Source organism: Ammodytes marinus, assembly GCF_949987685.1.
Source record: "Ammodytes marinus genome assembly, chromosome: 5".
NCBI classification, from domain to species: domain Eukaryota; kingdom Metazoa; phylum Chordata; class Actinopteri; order Uranoscopiformes; family Ammodytidae; genus Ammodytes; species Ammodytes marinus.
The window spans coordinates 23,677,917-23,703,830 of record NC_137234.1 but is presented as its reverse complement, the minus strand read 5'-3'; the positions used below and the strand labels follow the sequence as shown (position 1 = coordinate 23,703,830).

Below are 25,914 nucleotides of genomic sequence, written 5' to 3'. Positions count from 1 at the left end.
ATCAATCAATTGTTTATATTAGCTGTGAAGCCCTGAATATTTAATTATACATTAAATCAATTAGGCTATGAACAGAACATTGCTCCGGTCTCTTCTTTATCTATCGCTAGCTGGCAGAGCAGAACCCTCTGGAGACGGTTCCTGCTCGGCACATCACATCTCCTTTGTTAGGAGATAATTAATTCTATTTCTCTCACTTTTCTATGCGCCGTACCACCACTGATTTCCTGGATTTTTTCATACTCATCCCCCATTGCTCAATCTTAAGGTATTACATTCTTTGGTTGATATCTGTACAATTTGCCTCTTCTTGAACCTACTACTTTGATTGAGAGTTAAAGGTGAAGTGTGTAGAATCTTCTGGAATTTTGAACAGACTTGATATAAATGGAATTTAATATCCACAAGCAGGTTTTAAATAGTGCATAATCTCTTGAAAATAAAAGTTGTGGCTTCTTTCATTTCCTTAAAATTTGCCTTTTTATATGTACACAGGAGCGGGTCCACCCTACATGGAGGCAGCCATGTTGCATAGATCCTTGTATAGATCATTGCTCTTGCAGGAACTGAAAATTATTGCTTTCAATACCTGTCAACGGCGTGTTTCTGTGTGATACTTAAAACAATGGTAAATATTAATAACCATAGAAAAAGACCATTAAAGGAAGAGATACGTGCAGTAATGAAAAACAGTCCATTCCATCACTCTGATGGCGGAGGACAGAGAGAGAGGCCCGGTTGATCTCATCCTGTCCCCCTCCACTGCAGGCATGTGCGGCGAGCTGGCTTTGCTGATAATGTCAAAGCCATCTATTTTCATGTAGTGTCTGTGGAAAGCTGTGTGTACTGAGGCTGTTAGGGGCTGTTCCTCCCCATCGCTGTTTATTCTGCAGAGGGGCCAACGCACGTCAGGAATACTGATCCAATACGCAGCAAAGGAGGCGGCTTAGGTAGGAGCGTAGCCTTTTGCATACATATGCACGCGCTGAACACATCACCTCACCCCTTCACCGCTTTCTCATGTGACTCATGAGAGCAATGCCAATCCAAATCAAGAAGTGCAGGGGATTGTTTTTCTCACTTCTCTTCTGACTGACAAAAATCTGATCGGCTGCTGCTCACCGAGGTTGCCTGTTAAGCTCCTTCAACGAAGGATTGAACCACGAATTGGATTCTGTATGGTTGCCGCTGCATTCACATGAGGGGGCACGTATATATAGCACATATAGCAGGGAGATACTCTTCTAACAGAGAGGAAGAGGCTCCTCTCAGCAGTGTGCAGATCAACCACAGCAGAGACAATTTAGAAGATAAAAGTAAAAGAAGAAAAGCTGCTATATACACCCTCCCTCTCTCTCTATACAGAACATGCCTTTGACAAACTTACATGATCGTGTAGAATAGCATTAAATGAGATTTTGAGAAGTTGTGAGCATAGAAGGGGGGCCAGAGTTGCGCTAATCCCCTTGCCCTATATTTATTTAATCTGGGCATTAGTGTGTGCATGAAATAAAATACCTACTTTTTCCTCCTGCACTAGACTCCCACAGGCCCAGGTTGAAGGCCTATACTGTATATCGACTGCAGACTTTGATCAATATTTATGGTTAATATATATAAAGTTCTGGCTGATGCTTTAATTCAAAGGTTAAGTTAATTATTCACTCTTAACTTCTGCAAAATAGAGTGCCACCAGAGCTATAAACCTAGAGACCTGATTTAATCATCTTGGCAAGACACACTCAGATATGCACAAACATGTGCAATGCCTCCATTGCAAATGGTCCAAAGCCTGCTACTCTACTATATTTAGCTGACAGTACAGTAGTGCAGCTCTAGCTAGTTGGGTCAAGTTGCAGGGGAATCAGACTTTTCTCACAAGGGGTTGCAGTAAGTAATTGTGGACTCATTCTCCAAGATGTTCCCACTAGTCTTATAGGACTAGAGAGAAGACTGAAGCACACCATTAAACACCTAGCCCTGGTTTTTTTTACCCCTCTTTAAGAGCTTTTTCCAACTCCAATTGTCCTTAACAGCAGACGTGCCTCTCACCTGTATCCATTGTGGGTGTCAACGCAGGTTCCCCCATTAAGGCAAGGGTTAGCGGGATAGGAGGAGCAGGGTCGGTGGGTCATTTCTCTGGCAGCGCAGCCACACACAGCAGAGGATGTCACCTTTACTGACACCAGGGATAAGGCACCTGAGTCCAGTAGGGTGGGCCAGTCACTGATGCTTAACTGTGTTGAGCAACCGCCGGATAACTTGCAGTCCGTGTGCACACACTCGTCTACCTGCACCTGGCTCACATTTGCACGCAGCACTGTCTGCAGCTGCACATGAGTCACAACAGGGGAAGATGCGAGAAGACAAGGCAGACAAAAAAAAGGGAATTACAATAATTGTCAGTGAAGATACATGCATTTGTATCTTCAAAGTTTGCGGCAAAAGGGTACACACAGTGCTACATTTGGAAGGAATAAAAGACTTTGCAAGCCAAGCAAAAGAAAAAGGCAAGGCCTAATCTATATAAATGCTTTTCATTATTTATCACTGTTTCTTTTTTAAAGGAGCAAGATATACAGTTAGGGATGACAGAAGAATAATGCACAAACAAAATATAGAGGAATAACAACACGATTATAAAAAAAGAGAAAGGCGCCATAGAGAGGAAATGAATGGGAGACACAAAGAGACATGACAGGGCCAGGCAGTAAACAGACGGAAAGTTGGTGTGAAAATAAAAGGGCAGATAAAAAGCCCTGATATCCCTTTTCCCGGAGCGCCAAAGTGTATCACTTGATATACGAGCATTGATCGCTATCTATTAGAAATGATGGTATACATACCTTCTGTTTTTGTGCGCTGAGGACAGCGTGGAGTTTCTCCGGGCGCAGGTAGCCATTATCAGTTAGCACATAGAAATAGATGTCCACTGTCTTTTCCTCACGGTCTGCTATGCTGAATATGTTGATAGTCCCCGGGCTGACGGACAGGGTTTGAGACAGGAAGTCCCAGAAGGCCTCCAGGCGACGCTTCCCCTCCACGTTAGAGTCCATAAAATCTCTTGATGTAATGCCTTCGGGGAACAAAGACAGTGGGGGGGGGGGCCACAATGAGGACTACAGTAGTGACTCGTCAATGACAACTATAGAGTTGATCAAAGTCTACTTAATTCCTGATTCTGTTAGCAATAGAGCCAGCCTAACATGTCCCTCTATCGATCCTTCCCTCACTCAATCATCCATAGGGTGAATGAGCAGTGATGCAGGCAAGTAAAAAATCGTTATTTTCTTCAATAAAATAAAGCAGGGGGTCTTGAAGGACCGCATTGTGCAATATATTTTAATGAGTGGAAAATCAATTGCGATTGCGGCGCCACTGTCAAATAATATCTGGAAAATGTGGGCAGTTATCTTTAATCTCCTAAAATGATAATGACTTGGAGACAGAGGCATCCATTAAAGCCCTCCGACTCTGTTTCGCCGAATGGCTTTTTAAATGTCAAGGACTTTACCTGACACTTCCAAATTGACCTTTATAACTCCGATTTGCTCCGAGAGACAGACAGAAAGGCGAACACTGCGACATATACAGTACTTCAGAGTGTTCAAACGTAAAGACCAGCAAACAGTGAGAATGGTTTCCTCGCAACGCTTACAAGTGTTTAATAATGCAAGAAAAACAGTTTCGCCTGACAGCCTATTATTTCAGTGTTAACTGGAATGACAACCTGATAATCATTAAATGAAAATTACCCCTCTATTCAAGCCTGTGGCAGATGCTGTTTCTTTCAACATCAGCTTCACAAAATAATTGATCAGCAGCGGCAACAAAGAGCCTGCTTTCTGTTTTGTGGGGGATGACTGAGACAGGGAATCCAATTGAAAAACTATTAAACTGAATGATGTTTTGACTTATGGTTTAAGGGGTCAGGTCGAGACACAACAGAGTTGAATCACAGCAACACCCCTCTTTCAGAAATGCATGCACCCAATGCTTCAAGATTAAAGTTGGAGTCTGCGATTCTGGAGAATGCTCACTGTCCAATTTTCTTTCGTCAAAATCAGTGAATATCTTTTTACGATCCGCTACGTGTCCGTACTGTCTGTCCGCTGCAAAAAGATCCATTGTTAATACACAGCCTAGTCTCTGTAAATGGACATGTTGCAAGCTACGGTGGGCTCCTTTTGTGTACATATCCTTTGTTTACATGCCAGTCTACAGAGACTAGGATGCCTAGGATCTTTTTTTTCTCAGCGCACACACAGTACGGACAGGTAGCGGATCATGACTCAATATTCACTGATTCCTACAAAAAGTGATTCGGTCAGCAAACGTTATCCAGAATCGCTGACTCCCCCTTTATTTACACAGCATGTATCCCATCGGGAGAGTATATTCGCTTCTGCTATAATGTTACCGGTCAAACGCAGCGAGGCGGCCGATTGGATGGCCTTTTCTTCCAGTTCCCTGACATGAACCCTGACCCCTGAGGACACATCGGGCCACACCCCGTCCGACACGCCCACCATCAGCCAGTAGCTGCCCGCTGGAGTGCTCTGTCGGGCAGTCAGCACTCCAGAGCTCTGGTTGAGACTGAAGTATCTGGAGGGGAGAAAAAAAAGCAAGAGGAGGTGTTGAGTAGGAGAGGACAGCTTCAGTGCAAAGATGAGAGAAAAGAGAAAGAAAAAAAGACAGGAATAAGAGACGAGTAGAGCTCCTTTTGTTTCTGAGCTCTTGTGTTCAGAGAAAGGAAAGAAAAAAAACACCTGACAAATGGAAGACAGACAAGTGGAGAATCGGTCAGCGGGACCTGGGTGTTTTTCTCCAGGGAATGCAAATTCACTTTGAACATGAAAATAAAATAGCACAAAAGAAAAGAGGGTGAAAAAGAACAGAAAATAAAAATGCAGACTATGGTCTTGATAGTTGTCATGGTAACTGTCAGATTTTGTTACGTGAATGAAAAACAAATATGCAATTGGTATTTCTAATCTGATCTTGAGGGTGTGTGAATAATGGATAGCTGCACATGTTCCCCTGATGGAGTCAAATGGACTGTTTCATCCCCGGGAACCTTACTCAGCTGGACCCGAGATTGCTTAGTTTGTTTGAATCTGATTGCATTTTTTGGAATGGCGATCACTATTGACGGCTATGATTAAAGTCCCTCTCGAAAGTCTATCGTATATTAGAGGCCATGGGAATTGGATCTAAGATTAGGAGGAGTACCTGTTAGGTGTGTTTTTTGGCCAAGTGATAGTACTGACAGAGGCAGTGTTAGAGGAATACAGCCTCCTCTTATTTTGTCCAATTCTACACAGTTGGTGGTTCTTTTGGTACTGTATTGCTTTACCACTGTGCTGCACATTTGGAGATCAGCATGCTATGCATTCAACAGAGAGCTCTTACTTGGCTGCTGTTGTCTGCAGTGTGTAGGTCTTGTTGTCCCAGTCATCAGGATCTGGGGCATACACCTTCCCCAGTGCCGCATTTGCTATGCTTCCTGTTTAAGGTAAACACACACACACACACACACACACACATTGATTCCGTCTGGTCTGAATTTGCTGATGCCAACACTTATCTACCTCGCCCCTCTCTTCTCCTTATCTTGCATTCCTGTGTTCTGTTCTACTTATTATGCTCATAACTGTGGAGCCCCACTGCTGAAATGAATAGGCACTCAATGCTCCACTTCAGAGAGCGTAGAGCTTAAGGAAGCAGGGCTATCTCAGTATGGATTATGTTATTATCAACTTGCAGTGCCAGAGTGCTGCAGCTGGGTAAACAATGGCCGCCCACGTGAGTCATGGCACTCCGGTTTTACACAATTACCAAAACTGCCATGTAGCACAGTGCAGATTAAAACACTAACCAACCAATTTACCTTGTGGGTAAAAAAACTACGAAAGCAGAAGAATCCTGATCCTTATCATAATGTGATGTTTAGATGATGCTTTAGGCATCGGGTTGGCAGAGGGAAGAATGTGCAGAGGGCTTGGCAAAGAATTTGATAATGATATTTGCATAACAAACACACTGTTAGAATGTAAAAAGGGTTCAATTGTGAATTCAAGACTGCACTGAGAAGGTATTTGGAGGTAAAACTTTTCCCTCCAGCTGTAGCAACTGCCTGCAGTGAAAAGCTCTGTAGCGAAAGCAAAGGGGTCAAAGAGAATGAAATGAGTTGAAGCGATTAACTCACCCTTGCGGCTATGCACATACACATCTTTCTCCCCTGCCTGATGGGCGTTATCGTTCTGGTCGCCGATGGTGACAGTGAGCGTGCTCGTGGCTGTCATTGGTGGATTGCCGCTGTCAGTCATAATCACCGGCAAGTGGAGCTCGCTCTGCCTTTCCCTGTCGAACCTGCGCAGGGCAGTGAGCGTGGCAGAGCCGTTCCCATGATCCTGCAGGTGGAAGTCTGCAGAGTAAAGTGAAGGCAGGGAGAGGGAGAAGGGAGGGCCGTGCTCTGGGGAGTCTCTGTCCACAATGTAAAGCAGTGCAGAGCTCTCGTTGAGCCAGAGCACTTGAGGTGCGGGGCCGTTCTCCCACAGCACAGGAGCGTAGGCCGCCTCCAGCTCCGGACCATTATCATTCACGTCCAGCAGCGGCAAGTGGACCGTGACGCTGCCAGTCAGCGCCGGGGTGCCCAGGTCTGTCGCCATGACTACCAACTCATAACCCGCCACCGTCTCCCTGTCCAGAGGCCTGGCCACCGTGACCACTCCCACTCGGCTGACTGTGAAATGTCCACGCGGGTCAGACTGAGGGAGGATGCTGTAGAAAATGTCCCCATTAAGGCCAGAGTCGGAGTCAGTCGCCACCACCTGAATAATGCTGCTTCCTTGGGCTGCGTTCTCAGGCAGAGGGGAGAGCTGGTGGGAGCTCAGGGCAAACGCGGGAGCGTTGTCATTCTCGTCCTCCACTTGAACCAGACAGTGGATGAGGCTGGAAAAGTCGGAATCCTCCACCTTGACGGTGAGGTTAAAGCGCTGCTCCCCTGGCTTCTCATAGTCCAGCCTCTTCTTCAGTCTCAGCGTGCCCATCTGCTCCTGTCTGTGGCTGACCATGTAGAAGCGTTGCTCGGGGTCTCCTGCCACCACACTGAAGGCTAGCTGTCCATATGTGCCTGAATCAGGGTCCACGGCGCCTAACTCTAGAATGATAGCATCTTCATATGTGCTCTCGGGCACATGAGCACCACACCAGTCCTCTCTAAACTTTGGCACATGGTCGTTGATGTCTGCCACCACTATAGTGACGGTGGCAGTGCCCGTCATCCCCCCACCGTCCCGGGCCTCCACCACAAGACGGTGGCTGTCAGCAAACTCTCGGTCCATACCCTCTGCTGCCACTGATATGGTGCCGGTGCTGGAGTCAATAGAGAAAAGGTCCGCCCTGTTTGCGTTCTGTGTGTTCTCAGTAATCCGGTAGGTGAGGATTGCGTTCTGCCCTACGGCCGCGTCGTCGAGGTCCACGGCTGTCATCTCCACCACGAATGTTCCGGGAGGGGAGTTCTCGGCCACGCTACTGTGGCAATTATCCGGCGCGCACGTGAAGGTGGGGGCATTGTCGTTGATGTCCCACACGTTTATGATTACGTCCGTAAAGCCGGTGAGCCCCTCGCCCTCTTCGTCCGTGGCCATGACGACAAAGCGCCACACGGCACGCTCCTCTCGGTCCACGGTGCGCTGGGCATACATCTCCCCCGTCATGTCGTTGATCATGAAGTGTGACTCCGCCCCTTGGCCGTGGATGGAGTAGCGAATGGCGCCCTGATCCGCGTCTTTGTCCGGGTCCGTGGCCGTCACCTGAGAAGATGAAAAAGACAACTTAAGAAAATGGATATTCATTCATCCAGTTAAAAAGCCTAATTACCACTTCCCCTTATCTCCCTTTTTATAACCATCATCTGCTTCTTCTTTGCTTTAGGATTTCTTGAATCCCAGCCCATTTAAGTGTTTGCACTTTTTTCCTGCATGACCACCTAAATTAAAGCAATGAGCTCTGATCAAACACGTTTCCCACTTCTCGGCTCAGAGTGGGTCTGACAGCCCACTACTGCTGCTGAATCTCCCCCAGGATTTCATCGCTAATGTCTCTCTAACTAAGTGGGATGAAATTCCATAATGTTTCAAACTACTGTGGTTCATCATCGGTAAGAGACTAGTGCAAAAGATCCACACACTACACAGTTTCAGTCTCTCACCTGTAGTACAAACACAGGTGAGCCATCCAGCTCCTCTGTGACCGATCCATAGTACTCATTCATGGAGAAGACGGGCGCCTCGTCGTTCTTATTGACCACGGTAACCACCACGGCGGCGTAGTCTTCCCACTTGCCGTCGGAGGCGAGCACCAGCAGCTTGTATCTCTTCTGCTGCTCGTAGTCCAGCGGCTGTGCTATAAAGATGGTGCCCACCTCTGGCTCGATGTCAAACACACCACCTTGGTTGCCAGATGTGATCTGGTAGCGCAGCTTGGCATTGGCCCCTGCAGACAGGAATTAACAAATGGAATGATTATGAATGTGAAATCACTGCCCATGACTCTGAATGAACGGCTTAATAATAAGGTTACTGAAATTCAAGGTAAAACATTTTATGACGGTAGACGTCTTTGCAGCAGGTTGCTCCTGGCATTATCATTCCTTCAATCTTTGCACCTTTTTATTAAACTAAAGTACCACTATCATTCTAGCACTAGCATAGCAGAACAGCGTAACCACAAGGGTATTACACCTCATTTCCTCTGAGAACTGAGCATTAGTAGGTTTTCATGTATCCCTTTCTTGTTTTGATTACTTAATTAAATGGAAGCGCTGTGCCTCGTCTCCTCGGCTTCAATCAGATACTAATTAAAAACAGACTAAAAGAGAGCTAAGAGTAAAAAGCAGCATACAGTACTGCACTCCGATAGGGCCCTCAAGGGAATGCTTTTCAGGCCCGAGAGAGGGTGGGGTTGGATGTGGTGTAGAAAGAGGAAGTCAATATCTGAACTTATCTTCTGTGTCTCCATGGACACCATCACGCCTAACTGTTTAACATTGGAATAGATTAGATAATCTCCTGGAATGAACAGTCTTTGCTTTCAATCATGCTGCTGGGTTAAAGTAGCCACAATCCCATGTAAATACACTAATCTGTACTATTAACACAACCCTAGCTGACAAAGTGCTGCTGGCCTCCCACAGGGATCTGGCAAGCTTACAGCAGCCAAGCCCAGGGTGGGGTCTTTAAAGGAGACAGATTGAGCGTATAGCCTCTCAGACGCAAGTGTAACAGCGCAACTTTAATGTTGAGGGTTGGTGTTATTCCACTGCTATTCATCATTAGTGCTGCAGCCCGGCCTAAGCTGCACCCCCGCCTGCCATAAATACTTGATTAACGGACCTAAACATGCCTGATAAAAGGGATTTTAGTCTACTGCTGTATGGGAGGATGAGCAAGTGCTTTATTGGTTAAATCCCGCCCACCTACTGTGTGGGAGCGTGTCACTCTTTTTGGAACATATGTGCCACAGTGCATTACCGAGCATTCAAATGTCTACAGCTAAATCTAGCACACTGCATGATTTCAGCAGAGCTCAGGCCAGATTGGGAAAAAAAACTGCCCACAGCGTCACTTTATTCATACTGCTAAAAATGCAGGGAATCTAGCAAATAGGCGCCTATACCTGGCACACAACTCACTGCTGTAAAGGTGACTGATAGACTGCCAAATAATTGCTGTTATTTCAAGAAAGAGAAGAGAAAGAAACAGTCCATTCTGGAAACTCGTGTAAAGTGTCTCACAAAAACTTTTCTATTGGCTCTGGCTGGATAGCTTAACCTTTATTTCTAGAAAAGGGGCATCAGCGAATCTCCTTGGGACCTCCTCAGCATGCTAACTCATCAAGCATACCTTCATCCTCGTCATTAGCGCTAACGGTGACAATGGCCAGGCCCACATCTGCATTCTCGTCCACACCCACTTCATACAGTCGCTGGGCAAAGACTGGTTTGTTGTCGTTGACGTCGCTGATGAAAACCCTCACATACGCTGTGTCTGCAAGAATTGCAGAATGGCAAGAGATTAAAAGATGCATCGCAAGCGCACACACACACACACACACACACACACTTTGCCAAATGCACACTGTTTGTATTCTGCATCCCCATCTGTTTACTGATTCCACAATTCACTGTCACTGTTTAGTGGAGAGGCACTTAACCTCGACGCAATGTGCCTCATTGACATGGGAATCAGAAAAATAAACGTTAACCACAAAGATGTGCTGTAAATGAGATCAATTATTCATTTTGTCACAAGTTTATTGTTTTAAGAGTGGTAACTGTTAGAAAGAATAACTCCACAACAAGGCTGCAGAGAGTAGACAGAGAACCTCTCTTCTGGGAAGGTTAAATATTTATATGATGACAAGTGTGTGTGTCTTATCGGACTCCTCCTCATTACGCAGTTTATTTCTTTAGTTAGAAAAGGTAAATTATCTGCTCACATAAGACTTGGGTGACATGTTAATTTGGAGCTGCTGCCGAGAGAGATGATGGTGAGGGTGGCTCTACTCCCCTGGCTTGTTTTACATCTCCCCCTCCCTGTGTGTCCCCTTGCTGTGTCCCAGCGGTGACACAGGTAGACAGGTAATGTTTGCAGAGGAGATGAGCCCTCCTGGTTGTGGGAGATTTGTAGTACAAGGCACAGCTAAGGCTCGTTGCAAATGCTAAGCAGCCCTGGCAAGTCTGCAGAGAATGCTTTATTGCTCCAAAAGCATCACCCTTTACCCTTAATATCTCTTTCAAAAACATTTGCAAAAGACCCACTCCTGAATACAAACGTCATAGTACGTCACTCTAAATACAGACGGCGGTTTTATGACTGCCAAAGTGTCCCAAAGCGTACATTGTAAACAAACACAGGTTGTACTGGTTGAATACTGAACAGCGGAAATAAAATATAAGCTGGGCAAAAAAAGGCTTTGTATCAAAAAAGATAGGGCCTAGAAATCTCTGAGCTACTTTCCCATGGAAGACAGTGAAGCCATCTGGTCATGGCAGTGGAATAAATCAAGTCAAAATTCATTTTTCAAAGTCAATCCCAAGGTGTAAATTAATGTTATGTCATGCCAACGAGTTAATTTAAAACTTCACAGCACAGAGAAGGATTTTCGTATTGCCCTATGGACATGCACAATCCTGCTTTTCATGAAAGGGACATTGTACCAGACCAGAGGTCACTTCAAAGTCTTCAACTCTGCCAGCTCATATATAGTTTCTAAGAATGTAGCAACAATGACAAAGAATTTGTTAAATTATTAAAAAGGAAAAGGCCTTGACGGCTCTGTCCAAAGGTAAAAAAAAAATCATTGTACCAGACTTGTTTTTTGTTTATAGAACTCTGACAGGTTTTTGTATGGATTGAACAAAATAAATATGACCATTTTTAGTTTATGATAAAACATTGTATTGTCAACTTTAGAGTAGGGCTAGTAGGTGCATTTTGTTACCTTTGGATAGAGCCAGGCTAGCCTTTTCTCTTTGTTTCCTGAGTTTGTGCTAAGATAAGCAAACTGGCTAATGTCAGTAGCTTCATACAGTATTTACGCATCCAGACAGAGGGGTATCAATAAGTGTTGTAGTACTCAAGACTTAAGTCATGGTCTCAACTCACTATCAACCTCATTTTTACTTCCTTACTATTACTTCTCGGTCTAATTGAAATGTATTCAAAGGCAGGTTAAGACCATAACTGCCGGGATTTTACCAAATTGCCTGTGCATTGTTTGATATATGTGTTTTAGGTCAATCAATCTCCTCAGGGAACTCTTGGCAAGAAAACAATCCAGCATATTTCCCAAAATAACCAACTATCCCTTTAATGACATGAAGCAACATTTTAATTCATGATGGGTTTTAAGCTACATGAGGGAGCCTGATGTCATCTTAAAAATCTCTATAAATTCTAACCTGAGTTGGGTTTCTTGTTCTTGCCAGGTCGCGCTGATTCCTGGCCATCTTCTGACTGAACTTCCAGCAAATAGGATCCACGGGCCTCACGATCAAACACAGCTTCTGTGTAGATGATCCCCAGTGTTGACTCTACGCGAAACAGACGATGGTCTCCACTGCTGTCGCTCAGAAGTGAGTAAGTGATCTGTGGAGCACGGGGAATTAGGTAATCAAGCTGCAGCATTCTATGAAGCAATAACTTGCAGAAATTAAAGCCAAAATTGTAGCTGGAAATGTCAGGAGGTCTATATCATATTCCCAGGGTTTTTCTTCTCATAACAGGCCAAATCAAATCAATACTCTATCCCACCAATTTTCTCACAGTCAGTCACACACAGTTGCGATGGCACATTTCTTCAACAACTCTTGGACAACAATAGCTTTCGCACTAGAGGGACTACGGTATGGTCTAGTACGAGAATGCTCTTTTAAGCATAACATTGATAGCGCAACTGAACAACATGAACACGAATACAAAGATGGCCACAAACCTCTCCATTCAGACCCAGATCTTTGTCATGGGCAGACACTTGGAGAACCGAAGTCCCTATCTGGGCTCCTTCTGTTACTGAAGACTCGTAGATGGAGGAGGTGAAAAATGGCACGTTGTCATTGACATCTTAGGAGAGAAGAGAGATTTGTATCGCAAATTATAATATTATGAATTAAATACATATTAATAATCAATTTCATTTTCATATCGAAGAACATAGAGTTAAGTTGAGAAGAAGCACAAATCACACCTGTAACGTTGACGTAGACGGTAGTGAAAGCTGCGAGAGGAACTGCAGCCACGTTCTGCGCTCGAACGCGGAGAGAGAAAAATGGCGTGGTCTCGTAGTCCAAAGGCTCCGACACAAGGATGGATGCAGAGCCGTCTTCTCGGTTGGGGGAGAGGTAGAAACGAACTGGCATGTTGGTTTCAGGGACCATCCCATCCTCCAGGTTATAGGTCACCCTCGGGTCACCCAGCTGAGAGGTGGCCTTGATTGTCTAAGAGGGGATGAGAAGTCAGATCATGATTTGGCTCAGGTTATGTTAAAGTCGGGGGGGGGGGATGACTGGTGTTCAATAAATCAGTAATCTGCTTTCCAGTTTTAAGACCTACACCTTCACCGGTGTAAATATGAAGGTGTATTGAATTCTGAGATCCTATGTAGTATAAATGTGCAAACATTTAAAAAATCGGTTCATCCTGGCCTGAGAAAAGGCAGAAAGGGTGTTTTATGGTCTCACTGTTTAACCCTACATTTTCCCATGTGTGACATCATACATGGGAAAATGTAGGGTTAGGATTAACAGGACAGCTGGGCCAAGGGAAGACTGACATTCATTATAGTATTATAGCGATTTTATAATGATACAACCCTGGTTCCACATGGGTGAAGTATTCCTTTAAGTTTCTCAAACGGGTATGACATTCTGCATGGACATTCACATTTCAGTCATCTCTCTTGCTTTAAAGAATGAATTCAACATTTGGGGAAATAGGCTTATTAGCTTTCTGGCTGAGTGAGACAAGATCGATATCTCTTCACAAAATGCCAAGGGAAGGCTAGCTTTGTTAAGCATAATGACTCACCACCGCAGGCAAAAACCAACTATGTCCAAAACTTTAAAAAAAAAAAAGCCTACCATCTGTGGACATTTTTAACAAGACTTCAATAGTTTTAACACTATAGTAGTTTAGTAAACGTTGTTTGACCTTTTGGGAAATATGTTTATTGGCTTTCCAAACAGAGGGGTTTGAAACTGCCATAGTTAAAGAGAGTGGTATCATTCCAGTCATCCAAGCGAGAGTAAATGCAATGTATGTGTATTTCTTTAGATGTTGAAGTATTCCTTTCATAAGGTTTCTCTTTGGTCAGCTTATATTTGCTCCCATGTGAGAGGATCCATTTTAACAAGGTAAGGACCCTTTGTGGTTTGCAGTCTGAAAGAAGTAGAGGTTATGTACATTTTGATTACAATTATAGTGATCAATTATTATCTAAAGAAACAGCATAGCAGCTCTGACACAATATGTGGAATCTCCTATTGAAGATCTTTGTAAAAAGGTTTTTTTAGTGCTCTCCAGATTGACAACTAAATAATAATTTCACATCAAAGGAGACAGCTTGAATAGATTTAATTAGCCTGGAGCCATGGAACTTGCTCAGCGCATGTGATACCAACTCAGTCAGCTTTCTCCTATACAGCATCAAACTGTAACACGTGTACAGATTTGTCGGCACACTGACAGGCTTTCACAGGCGTATTTGAGAACACAGAGAACAAGGTGTTTGAGCATCACTCAGACTGAGCACTAATTCAGGGGCTCGAGCAAACAAACATTCAGCTGATTCAATTGCAGTAAGTGAAAATGGCAAGAGAAGTACTAATAGGAACGATGTACCTAGAAATCGAGTGTTACATGCATGCATACATACCACTATGGCTGTGTCCCTGGCAGTGTTTTCAGGGACGATCACACTGTAGCTGTCCTTCTCCCACTGTGGAGGCTGGTTCTTCACGTTGGTGATGGTGACCGACAGCTCCACGGAGGTGTTTCGGTTTCCCCCGTCAGTCGCTATGATTTCTCGCGTGATATAGGATCTCTGCAGTCAACAGTAATGGTTCAGTCACTAACATGATCACCATAGTCTTTAGAGATAAACGTTGACAAACACATGGTCGACTCACAGAACATTAATGAGCAACTATTTGACAATAGATACACTTTTTAAAATACACTTTTTCAGGCCAACATTCCAAATAGTTGATGGGTTCTTCAACTCAAGGTGTAAAAGCTATAGTGCGTAACCTGTATATATACAAATTAATGTCGGTTACATTGCCAAACGAGTTAAAGTTGATTAAGCATTTCAAATCCACAAAACTCTCCTTGTATTTCTCAGTATGGCAGTGTTTACAAACTAGTTAGTGCCCCCGAACACTAGCACAGGAGCTAAAATACCCAAGAAGCGCTCCAAGAAATCTTCAAGTCGTTGATTCTACTGCTAAGAACAAAACAGGACATACAGCAAAAGGTATAAAATCTGTGCTCGATCACAAAAGGCATGTAATTACTCAGAATTCCTAGTGGAGGCAACAGAAGTCACACACTATAGTTTTAATGGCATGGAGTTTAAATAATAGATCAATGTTCTGCTGTAATTTCACTACGATTAATACAACTGGCTGCTCTGCAAAAACATAGTAATTTCATATGACGATATGCAAGGTGTGTAAAATAAACTGTATTAAATATAATAGCTTTTAAATCATCTCTATATAATCTGAGTGAGAAAATGGCTGTGTCCTCTGTTTGTGTGTCAGCAGGATAGCGGCAATAATGACCAAAGGTGTGGAGCTGGGTGTTTGAATGGACCCTCTATTAGGTGGATAGATGTGTAGCTGACGCTCAGATTGATCAGCTGACTGGCAGTAATGACTCCCTGCCTGAGCCTGAACCTAAACTTGCTGTATGAACTCCATTAGGAAAAAGATTTAATTATCCTCAGAACAACAGAGGCAGTGAAAGAGCCTTACAAGAAAAATCTAAGCTATATTTCAGGTTGCAAAACAGCTCCTCTGCTTTGGTTATTGTGCTATAATTGAACCGCTAGGAAATAAACGAGGTGAATTTGACTCAGGAACTGTTTTTCATCAAAGTGGACACTGCAGGAAAAATGCTGAAAAGAGGTCATTAGGGTATTGGATTCTGTTTATCTAAATTAGACAATGTGTAACAATGCGTAACATCAACACTACACTCACACCAGTGTGATGTAGGAAACCTTTAAAGGGTTTTCTTTTCTGCCCACACAAGGCAATGTTATTTCATTCTAACCAATCATACCAAGAGATAATGCTGGCCATAGTATTAGCACTTGTTACTGGGAAATTGCTCAACTAAGAATTCAATTGTTGCGAAGTAATGATTCAACCATCAGCTGCATTATTCTATGAATGTTAATCACGGACCACTGACTCTATTATTGTGCTGCAGTAGCCAGATAAAAAGAAATCTCGCCCAACTTCAAAATTACGTTTTCCATTCCTGGGACGATCCAATTAGTATTTGTGAACATGGTACAACTCTTTTCCAACGCTTGATACTATAGAAAGGAGATTATAATCAGTGATGTGGACAAAGCATGTGCTTGCCTTTACAATATGAGGGACTAGTTGAATTTGCGGTAACATCCAACCAAGGTTTCCATCCAGAAAATATTTGGAATACGGTTACAGCAACCTTTTTCACATTCATTATCTGCAGAGTTGTATTGTACTGTGAGTTGACACATCACGAGGCTAGATCTGGCTGTACTATCTTAGGGCATAATAATAACTGACATTCAAGAGCCAATCTCTTCATATTCTACTGAAAGGGCCAAATGTGCAGAAGTGTGCTGCACACTGAACTGTGAGTTGTTGTTGTGTGAAGATTTGGCCTTAAAACTCTGTTGACTGTCAGAAATTGAGAAAATCAAAATAGAATAATGTCTGAGCGAACCGACTGAGAAATTTAACATTTAATGAACGGCTTTTACATTCTTAGTTACAGCCACAATATTGTCTGGTGATTTGAACAACTTCTGAGACCACTTTTAAATATGCAACAGCTTTGTTCAGCAAGGTTTGGGGCTTAACACTTTCAAATTTGTATGAAGCCAGCGGTCAAATTGCCAGACTTTTAGCACAGTGCGCTTAAAAAATATGCTGAATAATAAACGTCTCTATAGTGCTGTAGAAAGGACAACTCTCACATTTGAGTGAGTGAGTGATAGAGAGAGAGAGAGAGATGAGCGCCAATAGACCACAGCAAACATGTAAGTCTACAAGACACCTATCAAAAGTGTATGAAAAGAGTTACATCACTGACACTCTGACACAGTTTATCACTTAGAGCATCATGCATTAATTCACAAACAACAACCAGTAGAATACAGCCCTTTAATACATATAGCTAGCTTTCAAGTTGAACAAAGACCAAATTAATTCACCTTTTGAAAAGAACAGTTTCATTTATCACAAGGGAATTTATCTTTGTAGCAGCTTTCCTAAGCATATGGCTTAACGTTTTAGCTTTTGAGAACCTTTTAGGATTGAAGTGACTGTGCTTTGCAAGTTAAATAACTTTTTTAAAGCAATTATGTATTAGCTACAAGCCTCAAAGTACATCACAGGTATGAAGCTGCTGCGTTCTGTCAGTACCCTTATCATAGATGATGTATCAAAATTCAAAAGTCTTGAACCTATCAAATCGAAGCTAGGAGATATGGGATGGACAATGACTCATGTGTGATGATTAGGTTTTTACTGTAAAACCCTGTGCCATCACTTTAAGAACAGCATGTCTTTTCATTTGGACAGCTCCTGCGATTGAGAGTTTCTTCTGCATTTATGCAAGGACAATCTTTAGTCACCGTGCAATAAACACAACTGTAGCCATCAAATATAACCACAGGAATCCTAAGCTGTTAAAAATCAATTTTTAATAATTTGTTTTGCATGAATTAGTCCCACTTCTTTTCGCTGTGGTCCTTCCACTCGCAACAGCGCTGGGAGTACACGTACCAGAGATTGGGAGTAGCAAGCAAAAGCACTCTGAGGTGGCTAATTCATTAACTTTGTTGACACAGAACCACAAGCCGCCGCCGGTAGTGTATGTGTGTGTGTGTGTGTGTGTGTGTGTGCGTGTGTGCGTGCATGCATGCGTGTGTGTGTGTGTGTGTGTGTGCGTGTGTGCATGCGTGTGTGTGTGTGTGTGTGTGTGTGTGTGTGTGTGTGTGTGTGTGTGTGTGTGTGTGCAATTCTGCTAATATTTGCTGACTGACCTGAGATATGGGCTGGTTAACATAGAGCCATCCAGTGACATGGTTGACTCGCAGATATTCGGGTTGATCCAGGGACATGGAGTAGGTGATGGCTGCATTAGTGCCAAAGTCGTCATCGTGAGCTGCCACGCGGAGGAAGCTGGTACCCACTGATGTGTCTTCTCTCAGAAAGTCTGCAGCAATAATAGAAATAATGTATGTGCTCTCACTTTGCTGGCCGTAGAATAGACATTTTAGTAGAGTCTGAGAGAAGTAGATGGTAAAGGTTAAGCACCAGGGATGTTATGGAAACTGGTTCTTATGCAAAAAATTATTTAGGTTATTACCAAGGTATTTTTTTGTGTCGCCAATGTTCACACAGAAATGTAATTCATTGAGCAAGGTAATGGATATTGTTTAAATTTATTCCAAAGTGAAAGCCAAACTAGATGCATATCTACGGTACAAACATTCCTCAATTAAATTAATGTAGTAAATTAATGTTAACAAGTGGGGCGGAAAAAACACTCCCACACCCACTTTCCAAGGTCCTAGTTATGCTTGCCTGCTTTAATGATACATGTGTTTGTACAACAGTTGTGCCAGCCATGACGATTGAGGGTTTCTATCACTTACACTCATAGCGCAAATTCTCAAACTTGGGGCTATTATCATTCTGGTCCAGTATTTGGATGGTGAGCTGACAGATGCCGATGAGAGGCTCCTCCGCCCAATCAGTGGCCGTTACTGTAATGGAATACTCTCTCTGCCGCTCCCTGTCGAACCGCCTGGCTGTCACAATCGCTCCTGTGGATTACAGAACAAAAACACAGCCCCCGCCAGACAGACAGACACACACACACACACACACACACACACACACACACACACACACACACACACACACACATGAATACATGTATATTCAGCCATCCCAAACCATTTCAGCAATTCTCAAATCCTTGCATGCATTCATCCATTCATCAATCCATCTAAGCATCCACCCACAAATCAAGAAAACAAGTAAACAATTATGAGCGTATTCTGAACAAGTCGAGCATTCCTTCTCGAGGCCAGAGACTTGGTTACTAAATCTTGACATGGCGTAACTTGAACAGAAGCCTTGAAGAAGATGACAGAATAATATCTGCGTGTTAGGACTTTAGAGCAGCTTCTGTATTTGCCCTTCCCTTCCTCACGAAAAAATTATTTTTATTTACTGAAGAGTCAAACCGAGCTGGACCAGATTAAATGAAATGATGATTGATGGAAAGGTCCTTGGCTCTCCCTTAAGAATAGCAATTTCAATGACGTGAACATTTCTTCTTGTCTAAGAGATCAACTTGAACGAACATTAAGGATGTCCATTCCAATTAAAAGGCAGCACTGTCTTTTCTACAGTAAAGTATGTTGCACTATGCACTAATGGAGACCTACTGTATTTAGACCAGACAATCCGTGACCACTCTACCTGTGTCTGGGTGAATTCTGAAGGCGGGCAGGGCGCTGTCCCTGTGCATTAAGCCATATTTGACTTTTCCATTCGCTCCCTCATCTGCATCCACCGCATGCACTTGCAACACAAAAGTCCCCGTTGGCTGGTTCTCCAGCACTGAAGCCTGCTCACGATATCGCTGGCACTGAGGTAGAGAGAGAGGGAAGAGGAGAGAAATGAAGGAGAGACAAACAAATACAAAAATAATAAAAAATTCTCATATATATATGAAAATATATTGTTAGAATATGTTACATCAAGGGGAAAACAGGGATCAAAGAAAAACCAACTCATTAAGTAGAAGGTCATAATGCACACAGGGAGTTACTGTACATGGAACACAATATATAGATGTTAGAGAGACAGTAGCCCACATCTATGGAAATGAAAACACTTGAGCTGATTCCTTTTGAAGAGGCAGCAGTGAACAGCTTTGTCTAAGCCAGCAATTCAATCCTTTCCCCCTAATGAACATATGCCCCAGATAAAGAGCTGCTCTCTGGAGTCCTTCTTTTTTGAAATCAGACACGAATGCTAGCAACTTCTTCAACTGAATGACCATGAAAAAAGAAAGAACAATAGGCAAAGGAAGAGCAAGAGAGAAACAGACGGATCAAAGGATATGAGCAATTGGTAGAAAAAGAAGAGTAATGCAAGGGTGAATGGGACATGACATGATGTTCACAGCAAAAAAGCCTATAGCTGTTCATAAAAAGCATTTGATATCAAGCAGAAGGTCATGCTAACCCAGATGGTTCTGATACATTACTTGATATTTTAACAGACCAAAATCGTCCAGCTAACCTGGAAAAACCTCAGGAGCTCCAGCGCCAGCATGAGTACTGTATGTATTTTGCTGAAGTTCAAGTCATTCCTAATTAAGGCCGAAGTTAATTAAACAGGTATGGTATATCGTGATGATATTGCACTTTTTTTTCACAAATTAATTAAAATCCCAACGGAGTGCCCAAAGATAGAGTGGGTGTGCAGGCTAATCAGAACTCTTGGGAAAACAGAGCCGAGAGAGACGAAGGCCAGGGAAATGAGAAAAAGTAAGAGCTGGAAACGTGGGATGCAGAGAGGGAGGATGGAGTGATAGACGTAGAGAAAACTCAAGTGCGCTGAGAGGAGACAGACAGAAATGCTAGAGAAATATAACATAGTATTTTGTGTGAGCACATTCTTTTGAGGCATAAAACAACTCACTGTCAACTATTAATAAGAAGGGATCAGGTTGATAGGAACATCAACAACAAGAAACAAAGCTTCAAAGGAATAGTTCTTCAATTTGGAAAATACGCTTGTTTGCTTTCTTGTTGAGGGTTAGATGAAAAGATTGATACCACTCTCAGTCTTTACCGTTAATGAATAGCTGCAGCCAGCAGCTGGTTAGCTCGGTTTAGCATAAAACAAGGGACAATTAGTTATGCTTGGTAACAAAATCCGCCTGTCATCCTTTCAGAGTCGCCAGCCAAGAAAAAAATTCTACAGATATGCAACATGTTAGTGAGCTTTCGATTAGTCTGGCCTAGCTTTGAGCTAGGCCAGACTAGCTCTTTGGCCTCTTACCAGTCTTAATGCTAAGCTAAGCTAACCATTAGTATCATATTTATTGTACAGTCATTTGAGTAGTATCAAAAAGCAAATACATTGTAAGTCCCAAATTGTCAAACAATCCCCTCAAAACCAAGGCAAAAATGTATTAAAGCTATCGTGTGTGACTTCTTTTTACCCCATGAGGAATTCTGAGGAATTACAACAACACTGTGCATCTACAAGCTTTTGGGTCCCGTTCTCATAATTGTGGCCATTTTGTCTAATTTGCGCACACAGTAATAAGACCAATGTACAAAACAACCAGGGTTTATATCTAAAAAAAAAATTATCCTCACCTCCTCAAATACAGGTTTGTTGTTGTTGACATCATCAACTCCAACAATGACACGTGCGGTGGAGAAGAGAGGGTGTGGCCCGCCCGATACGTTGTCATCGGTGGCCGTTACATTGAGCACATACTCCAGGCCTTGAAGTTTGGGCAGTGGAGTGGAGCGGAGGCGAATCAATCCTACAAAGACCACAGACCCATTTAATGACACATTATAAAACATGCTCCTTTCCTAACGCAGTAAAGTAAGTGCAACCACTCCATTAGTCATTGAGCAGGATGTTGCTGCCACTGTGGCCTTGCATGGGGAAGGATGCGCTATCAATACAAAAAAAACACCAGAAAGTGCATACTGGATGTTGTAGAACTTATGAGTGAGATAGTGGAGTGGTGGAAATACACCTTAAGAATCCAACAACAAGGTGCAATTCTGATATGCTGATTAAATCCGAAAAACCAATTTCATAGTGGGGATTTTGTCACATTTCTAATCGAATAACTGCATGCTCTCCTTGCAGCTGAAGCACTTGAGCGAAAACATTAAGTAGTACCGGTAAGTGACTCGGGGTTAGAAGTTAACCAGGCTCAGCAGATGCCTATTAGCTGTTCCTCTCTCCTCATCCTTTGTCTGCGTTCATGTAACAGTCAAGATCAAAGGTGGGATAAAAGGATGCAGCATCCGAGTCAACATATTTTGCGTCAACAACGGGAATACAAAAACATCAGAGGTTGCAGGACAAGCAGGCACCCTGTGATGTGGGGGGGAGGAGTCATTGAAGTGAGAGCATGGGGAGTTTTTTTATTCTCTGGTTGTGTTTCCATTCATCTATTTCAAGGCTCTTGATTAAAGACAACACAGCATGCTGATACACAGAGATGCGATCATGCGAGTGCTTGATTTTCCCCTTTTCCCAATTGAATTGTGATCCTGGCTGCCCACGGAACAGGGAACAACCCAGCTCCTAATGACAATGTGTGACGTTGACATTGCAATGCAACGCCACATTAATAAGAGTGAACGGTGGGATGTACTCTGTAATTCCCCCGGCTTAAATGTCAACCTTGTTTACAAATGCGACATGAGCTCCGGCAGCTCTTCAATGAGCCGCCAATCTTCGTACAGTTTACAGTGAATGGGAATGCCGCATTGTGTTTTCCCTTTCCACCTAAAGAATACCAGCCTACGCATTTTCTTGAGGTGAGGATACACAGAAAAAGGGCGGAAAGGAATACAAAAAGATGACAAAAGAAAGAGGAGCTGGCAGAGCGCTGCTGGAAGATTGTGAGCTATGATAGAGCAGTTGTTGTGAAATTGAATTGAAAGGGTTGGGTGACAAATGTCACAGCGATTGCCACTGGTTTCGGATCAAAGGGTAAAGGAAAAGATAAACTGTGCAGTCACCAATGCTAGAAAAGTTCAGAAACATGGTGGGACATTCCTCCCTGTATCTGTAAAAAAAAAAGTGTGTAATTTTCCTAAACTTGTAATATCATCGTTTATATTTATGACCTCCATAAAAGAGGGAGCAGCACTGGTATTGAAATTACAGCATTTACTATCAACCTCCCAGATCTTTCCCCCTTGACTTCGATAGAAGAGGTGGTTTAATTGCATGCCATTGTAGCAGGAATGCAGTAGAGAAAACATTGAATGTGCGGTTTGACGGAAAGCCTGCTGTCAATTAGAGTGTGAGCTGCAAAAGGTGAAGCCCTCGACGGCAAATGAAGAAGTATCACCTTTCTGGCTGTCGATGACAAAGTTGCCGTCCTCATTGCCTGCAGTTATAGAGTAGACTATACCATCACCGTCTGGGTCTTTGGCCAGAACCGTGGCAACCAGGGTGTTGGGGCCCGCGTCTTCAGAAACAAACGTCCGATATCTGCATAGAGGAATTATCAAGTTTAGGTATGCCTGCACAGATGGAAAGCTTTTGATAGAAACACACACTCAGGCACAAAACACAAGTTACAAATCATTTACCACGGTTCAAAGCATCAGCAGGCTGATTAGACTTATGGCTGTGGCTTTTGCTTGTCACTATGATTTAAGCCCGTCCTCTCGGGCTGGGGCCAGACCAGAGACAAATGATAATGTCTACTGGGATGTTGAAGTCATTGAACAAATGGGGGCTTCCACACAAACCCAGCCCCACTGTGGGCCATTTGATCCAGTGCCTTTTAAAATGTCAACCATGATTTGCTTGCCTCTGAGGAGCTGGGCAGTGAGATGCCCTGAGCGAGACACGGGGAGAGACTGATATACCACCGTGGTACAGAGCATAATGGGCTGGAGATGAACTGCATGACTTGGGAGGAGGGGAAGATGAAGAGGTATGGAGAAAAACCAAGCAAATACCTGAAAGGAGCAGGTGACCAAAAAAAGCCGACTAAAGTGGCAGGTAATTGATATGTGGGAATGAGGGATGAGAGAGAGGAGAGTGAGGAGAGAGAGAGAGAGTCAGATCGGAAGAGAGGTAGCTGGTTTTGAAGAAGGGGGCGGCATCCTAAAGTTGATTCCTCAGCAGAACTCATCCCCTTTGAGATTTTGGGGGATGTTGTATCCTCTCTGGGTCTTGTTTGTGTGTGTGTGTGTGTGTGTGTGTGTGTGTGTGTGTGTGTGTGTGTGTGTGTGTGTGTGTGTGTGTGTGTGTGTGTGTGTGTGTGGGTGTGTGTGTGTGTGTGTGTGGTTGTGTGTCTGCGCGCGTTAGCGTGTGTGTGTGTGTCCGAGTGAGTGTGAGTGTGAGTGTGTTGTTTGTTTGTTTGTTAGGAGGGGTTGGGGGGGCTGTTGGTCAGTCGGTGTCTGTAGTGAGAACTCAGAGGTGATGGATGGTTTACAGAGGGACGCTGATGGGTGATTCATCTCCGCCAGGGCCCGCTGCAGTCTCCGTGACAACATGAGTGACCTGTAATCTGTCACCCGGCTCAGAGGCCACCTCTCCGCGACCAGACACATACACTCCCCTTTTCCTTCTGGAAGCATCTCCCCCTAACATCTCACTGAGCTGTGAAGTTCAGTACTCACACACAGCGTAAGCCCTGCCTTGTTTAGTCTGCTGCACTGCATGTCTTGTCTGGGCTCCCTTGCCTGTCCGCCCCTCACTCCAGTCACTTTCAGCCAATCTCATTCATTGGAGATGTGAACTGTGGCGAGGAGAAACATTATTAGCCTGTCCACTCACGGAGTAGCTCAATTAGTCCAGCATTGGAAGATTCATTTTACGAGCGTCACATTATCCATCAGTCTGCCTCGATATGTTTTATGTCTGTGTGCTGTTTTTTTTTGGTGTGTGGTAAATCTGCCCTCTTCATGCCCCTCACAGCACTTATCAACATCTAAGCAAGCCACACAGTATATTATATGACGAAGCTCCCCCACTCAAAAACACCCCAACTGGCAAAATCCCTGCATTTCCATCTATCTGTCTGCTGGTCTGGCAAGACTATTTGTCTGACAGCCCCGACAGGCTTCTCTGTTTATGTGCATATCTGACTGGCTTGTCTCCCGTCTACTCGCTGTGCATGTTTTTTTGGATTCTCTTCTTGCTTGGCCCTACTGCAACCATGTTTCGGTGCATTTTTTTTCCCTCAGTTTGTCTTCCTGCTTTTCCACCTCTCTGCCCTCGTGTAGGTTTGCTTCTGTATTTATCCACAAACCGAGACTGACACCTGACAAAGCGACAAGAGCAGGTATCAAAAGGGACGCAACAGTCTGCGGTGAAGGTCAATGAAACATGACTGACGGGACAACCATCTTACACGTTTTGGGAGAATTAAATGCAGCAGAATGACAGTTGCTGCCTACCTACTCACACAACTTTATGAAAAAAAAAGCAATTTAAACGAGCAGTTTAAAGTGAACATGTCACACTGTGTCACTGCGTGTTGGTAATGTGTGAACAATGAGTAACAGATCGTTCTTATGCAAGATTGCAGGTGATTAACACATCAAATAAAACAAATTGAGTTTGTCTTACTTGGTGGTGGTGGTGTTACTACAGCACTGTTTACACAAGTTGGCCACTTTTTCATGAAAGGACTCATCATGAATCATCATGAATATCATTGTGAAGAATAGCCTGAAGGAAGACTATAGTAACAATGAGTGTACCTTGAGCATGTTGCATTTTGTGTGTAAAGGGGTGCCTTGAAAATAAAAGTATTTTTTGATTTTGTTTTATCTGAAGCAGAATGTGTGCGCACAAAGAAAAGCATACACCGAATACTTTTTTTAATAGCTTATTGATCTACTCGTAGCACAGTTGTGTCTAGGCACTTCTTTGTTCCTTCAGTATAGGCCTATATAGTCTTTCAGATGCTACATTTCGATTCCTCAAAAAATGAGCATTATTTTCAAAAACTAAATAAAACTACACCATAATTGACAGGAGAAATTGAGATGTGTGTGTTCAAATGGATTACTTTTATACACTGTGTAGGCAGCTCATCCTCCCTACCTGAATACAGAAGGAAATTAATAAACTATGAAAGAAAAACTGTGCTCAGTGGAGAAATTTCCTAATCGATGGCAGTTATTGAAATTATGTAAAAGCTTTTATTCTTTTTTAATTACATTTCCTCCCCTTATTTGCAGTCTCGATGACTCATTTGTTTTATTGTTATATATTTATTTTCAAGAAATTGAGTTGTAGTTTGTAATTATTTATCTTTGTATTAGTTTTCATCAAGTTGAGTTTTAGCCTGTAATTATATTCTTTTCTAACTT

The 25,914-nt window shown here is 43.3% G+C and overlaps 1 protein-coding gene across 1 annotated transcript in view; it reads right to left on the bottom strand.

Moving 5' to 3' along the window:
- LOC307250572 (neural-cadherin-like) overlaps positions 1 to 25,914 on the bottom strand; it is a gene marked incomplete at both ends in the record, with an annotated part of 106,147 nt that overhangs the window by 26,442 nt on the left and 53,791 nt on the right. Inside the window, 16 exons of the mRNA XM_080027689.1 lie at positions 2,053 to 2,330; positions 2,847 to 3,076; positions 4,421 to 4,605; positions 5,413 to 5,506; positions 6,209 to 7,817; positions 8,216 to 8,499; positions 9,909 to 10,052; positions 11,969 to 12,155; positions 12,502 to 12,629; positions 12,754 to 13,003; positions 14,440 to 14,607; positions 17,833 to 18,005; positions 18,448 to 18,618; positions 19,283 to 19,451; positions 21,199 to 21,371; positions 22,929 to 23,071. Coding sequence (XP_079883815.1) covers positions 2,053 to 2,330; positions 2,847 to 3,076; positions 4,421 to 4,605; positions 5,413 to 5,506; positions 6,209 to 7,817; positions 8,216 to 8,499; positions 9,909 to 10,052; positions 11,969 to 12,155; positions 12,502 to 12,629; positions 12,754 to 13,003; positions 14,440 to 14,607; positions 17,833 to 18,005; positions 18,448 to 18,618; positions 19,283 to 19,451; positions 21,199 to 21,371; positions 22,929 to 23,071 — 4,386 coding nt within the window. The remainder of the gene's footprint in view (positions 1 to 2,052; positions 2,331 to 2,846; positions 3,077 to 4,420; positions 4,606 to 5,412; positions 5,507 to 6,208; positions 7,818 to 8,215; positions 8,500 to 9,908; positions 10,053 to 11,968; positions 12,156 to 12,501; positions 12,630 to 12,753; positions 13,004 to 14,439; positions 14,608 to 17,832; positions 18,006 to 18,447; positions 18,619 to 19,282; positions 19,452 to 21,198; positions 21,372 to 22,928; positions 23,072 to 25,914) is intronic.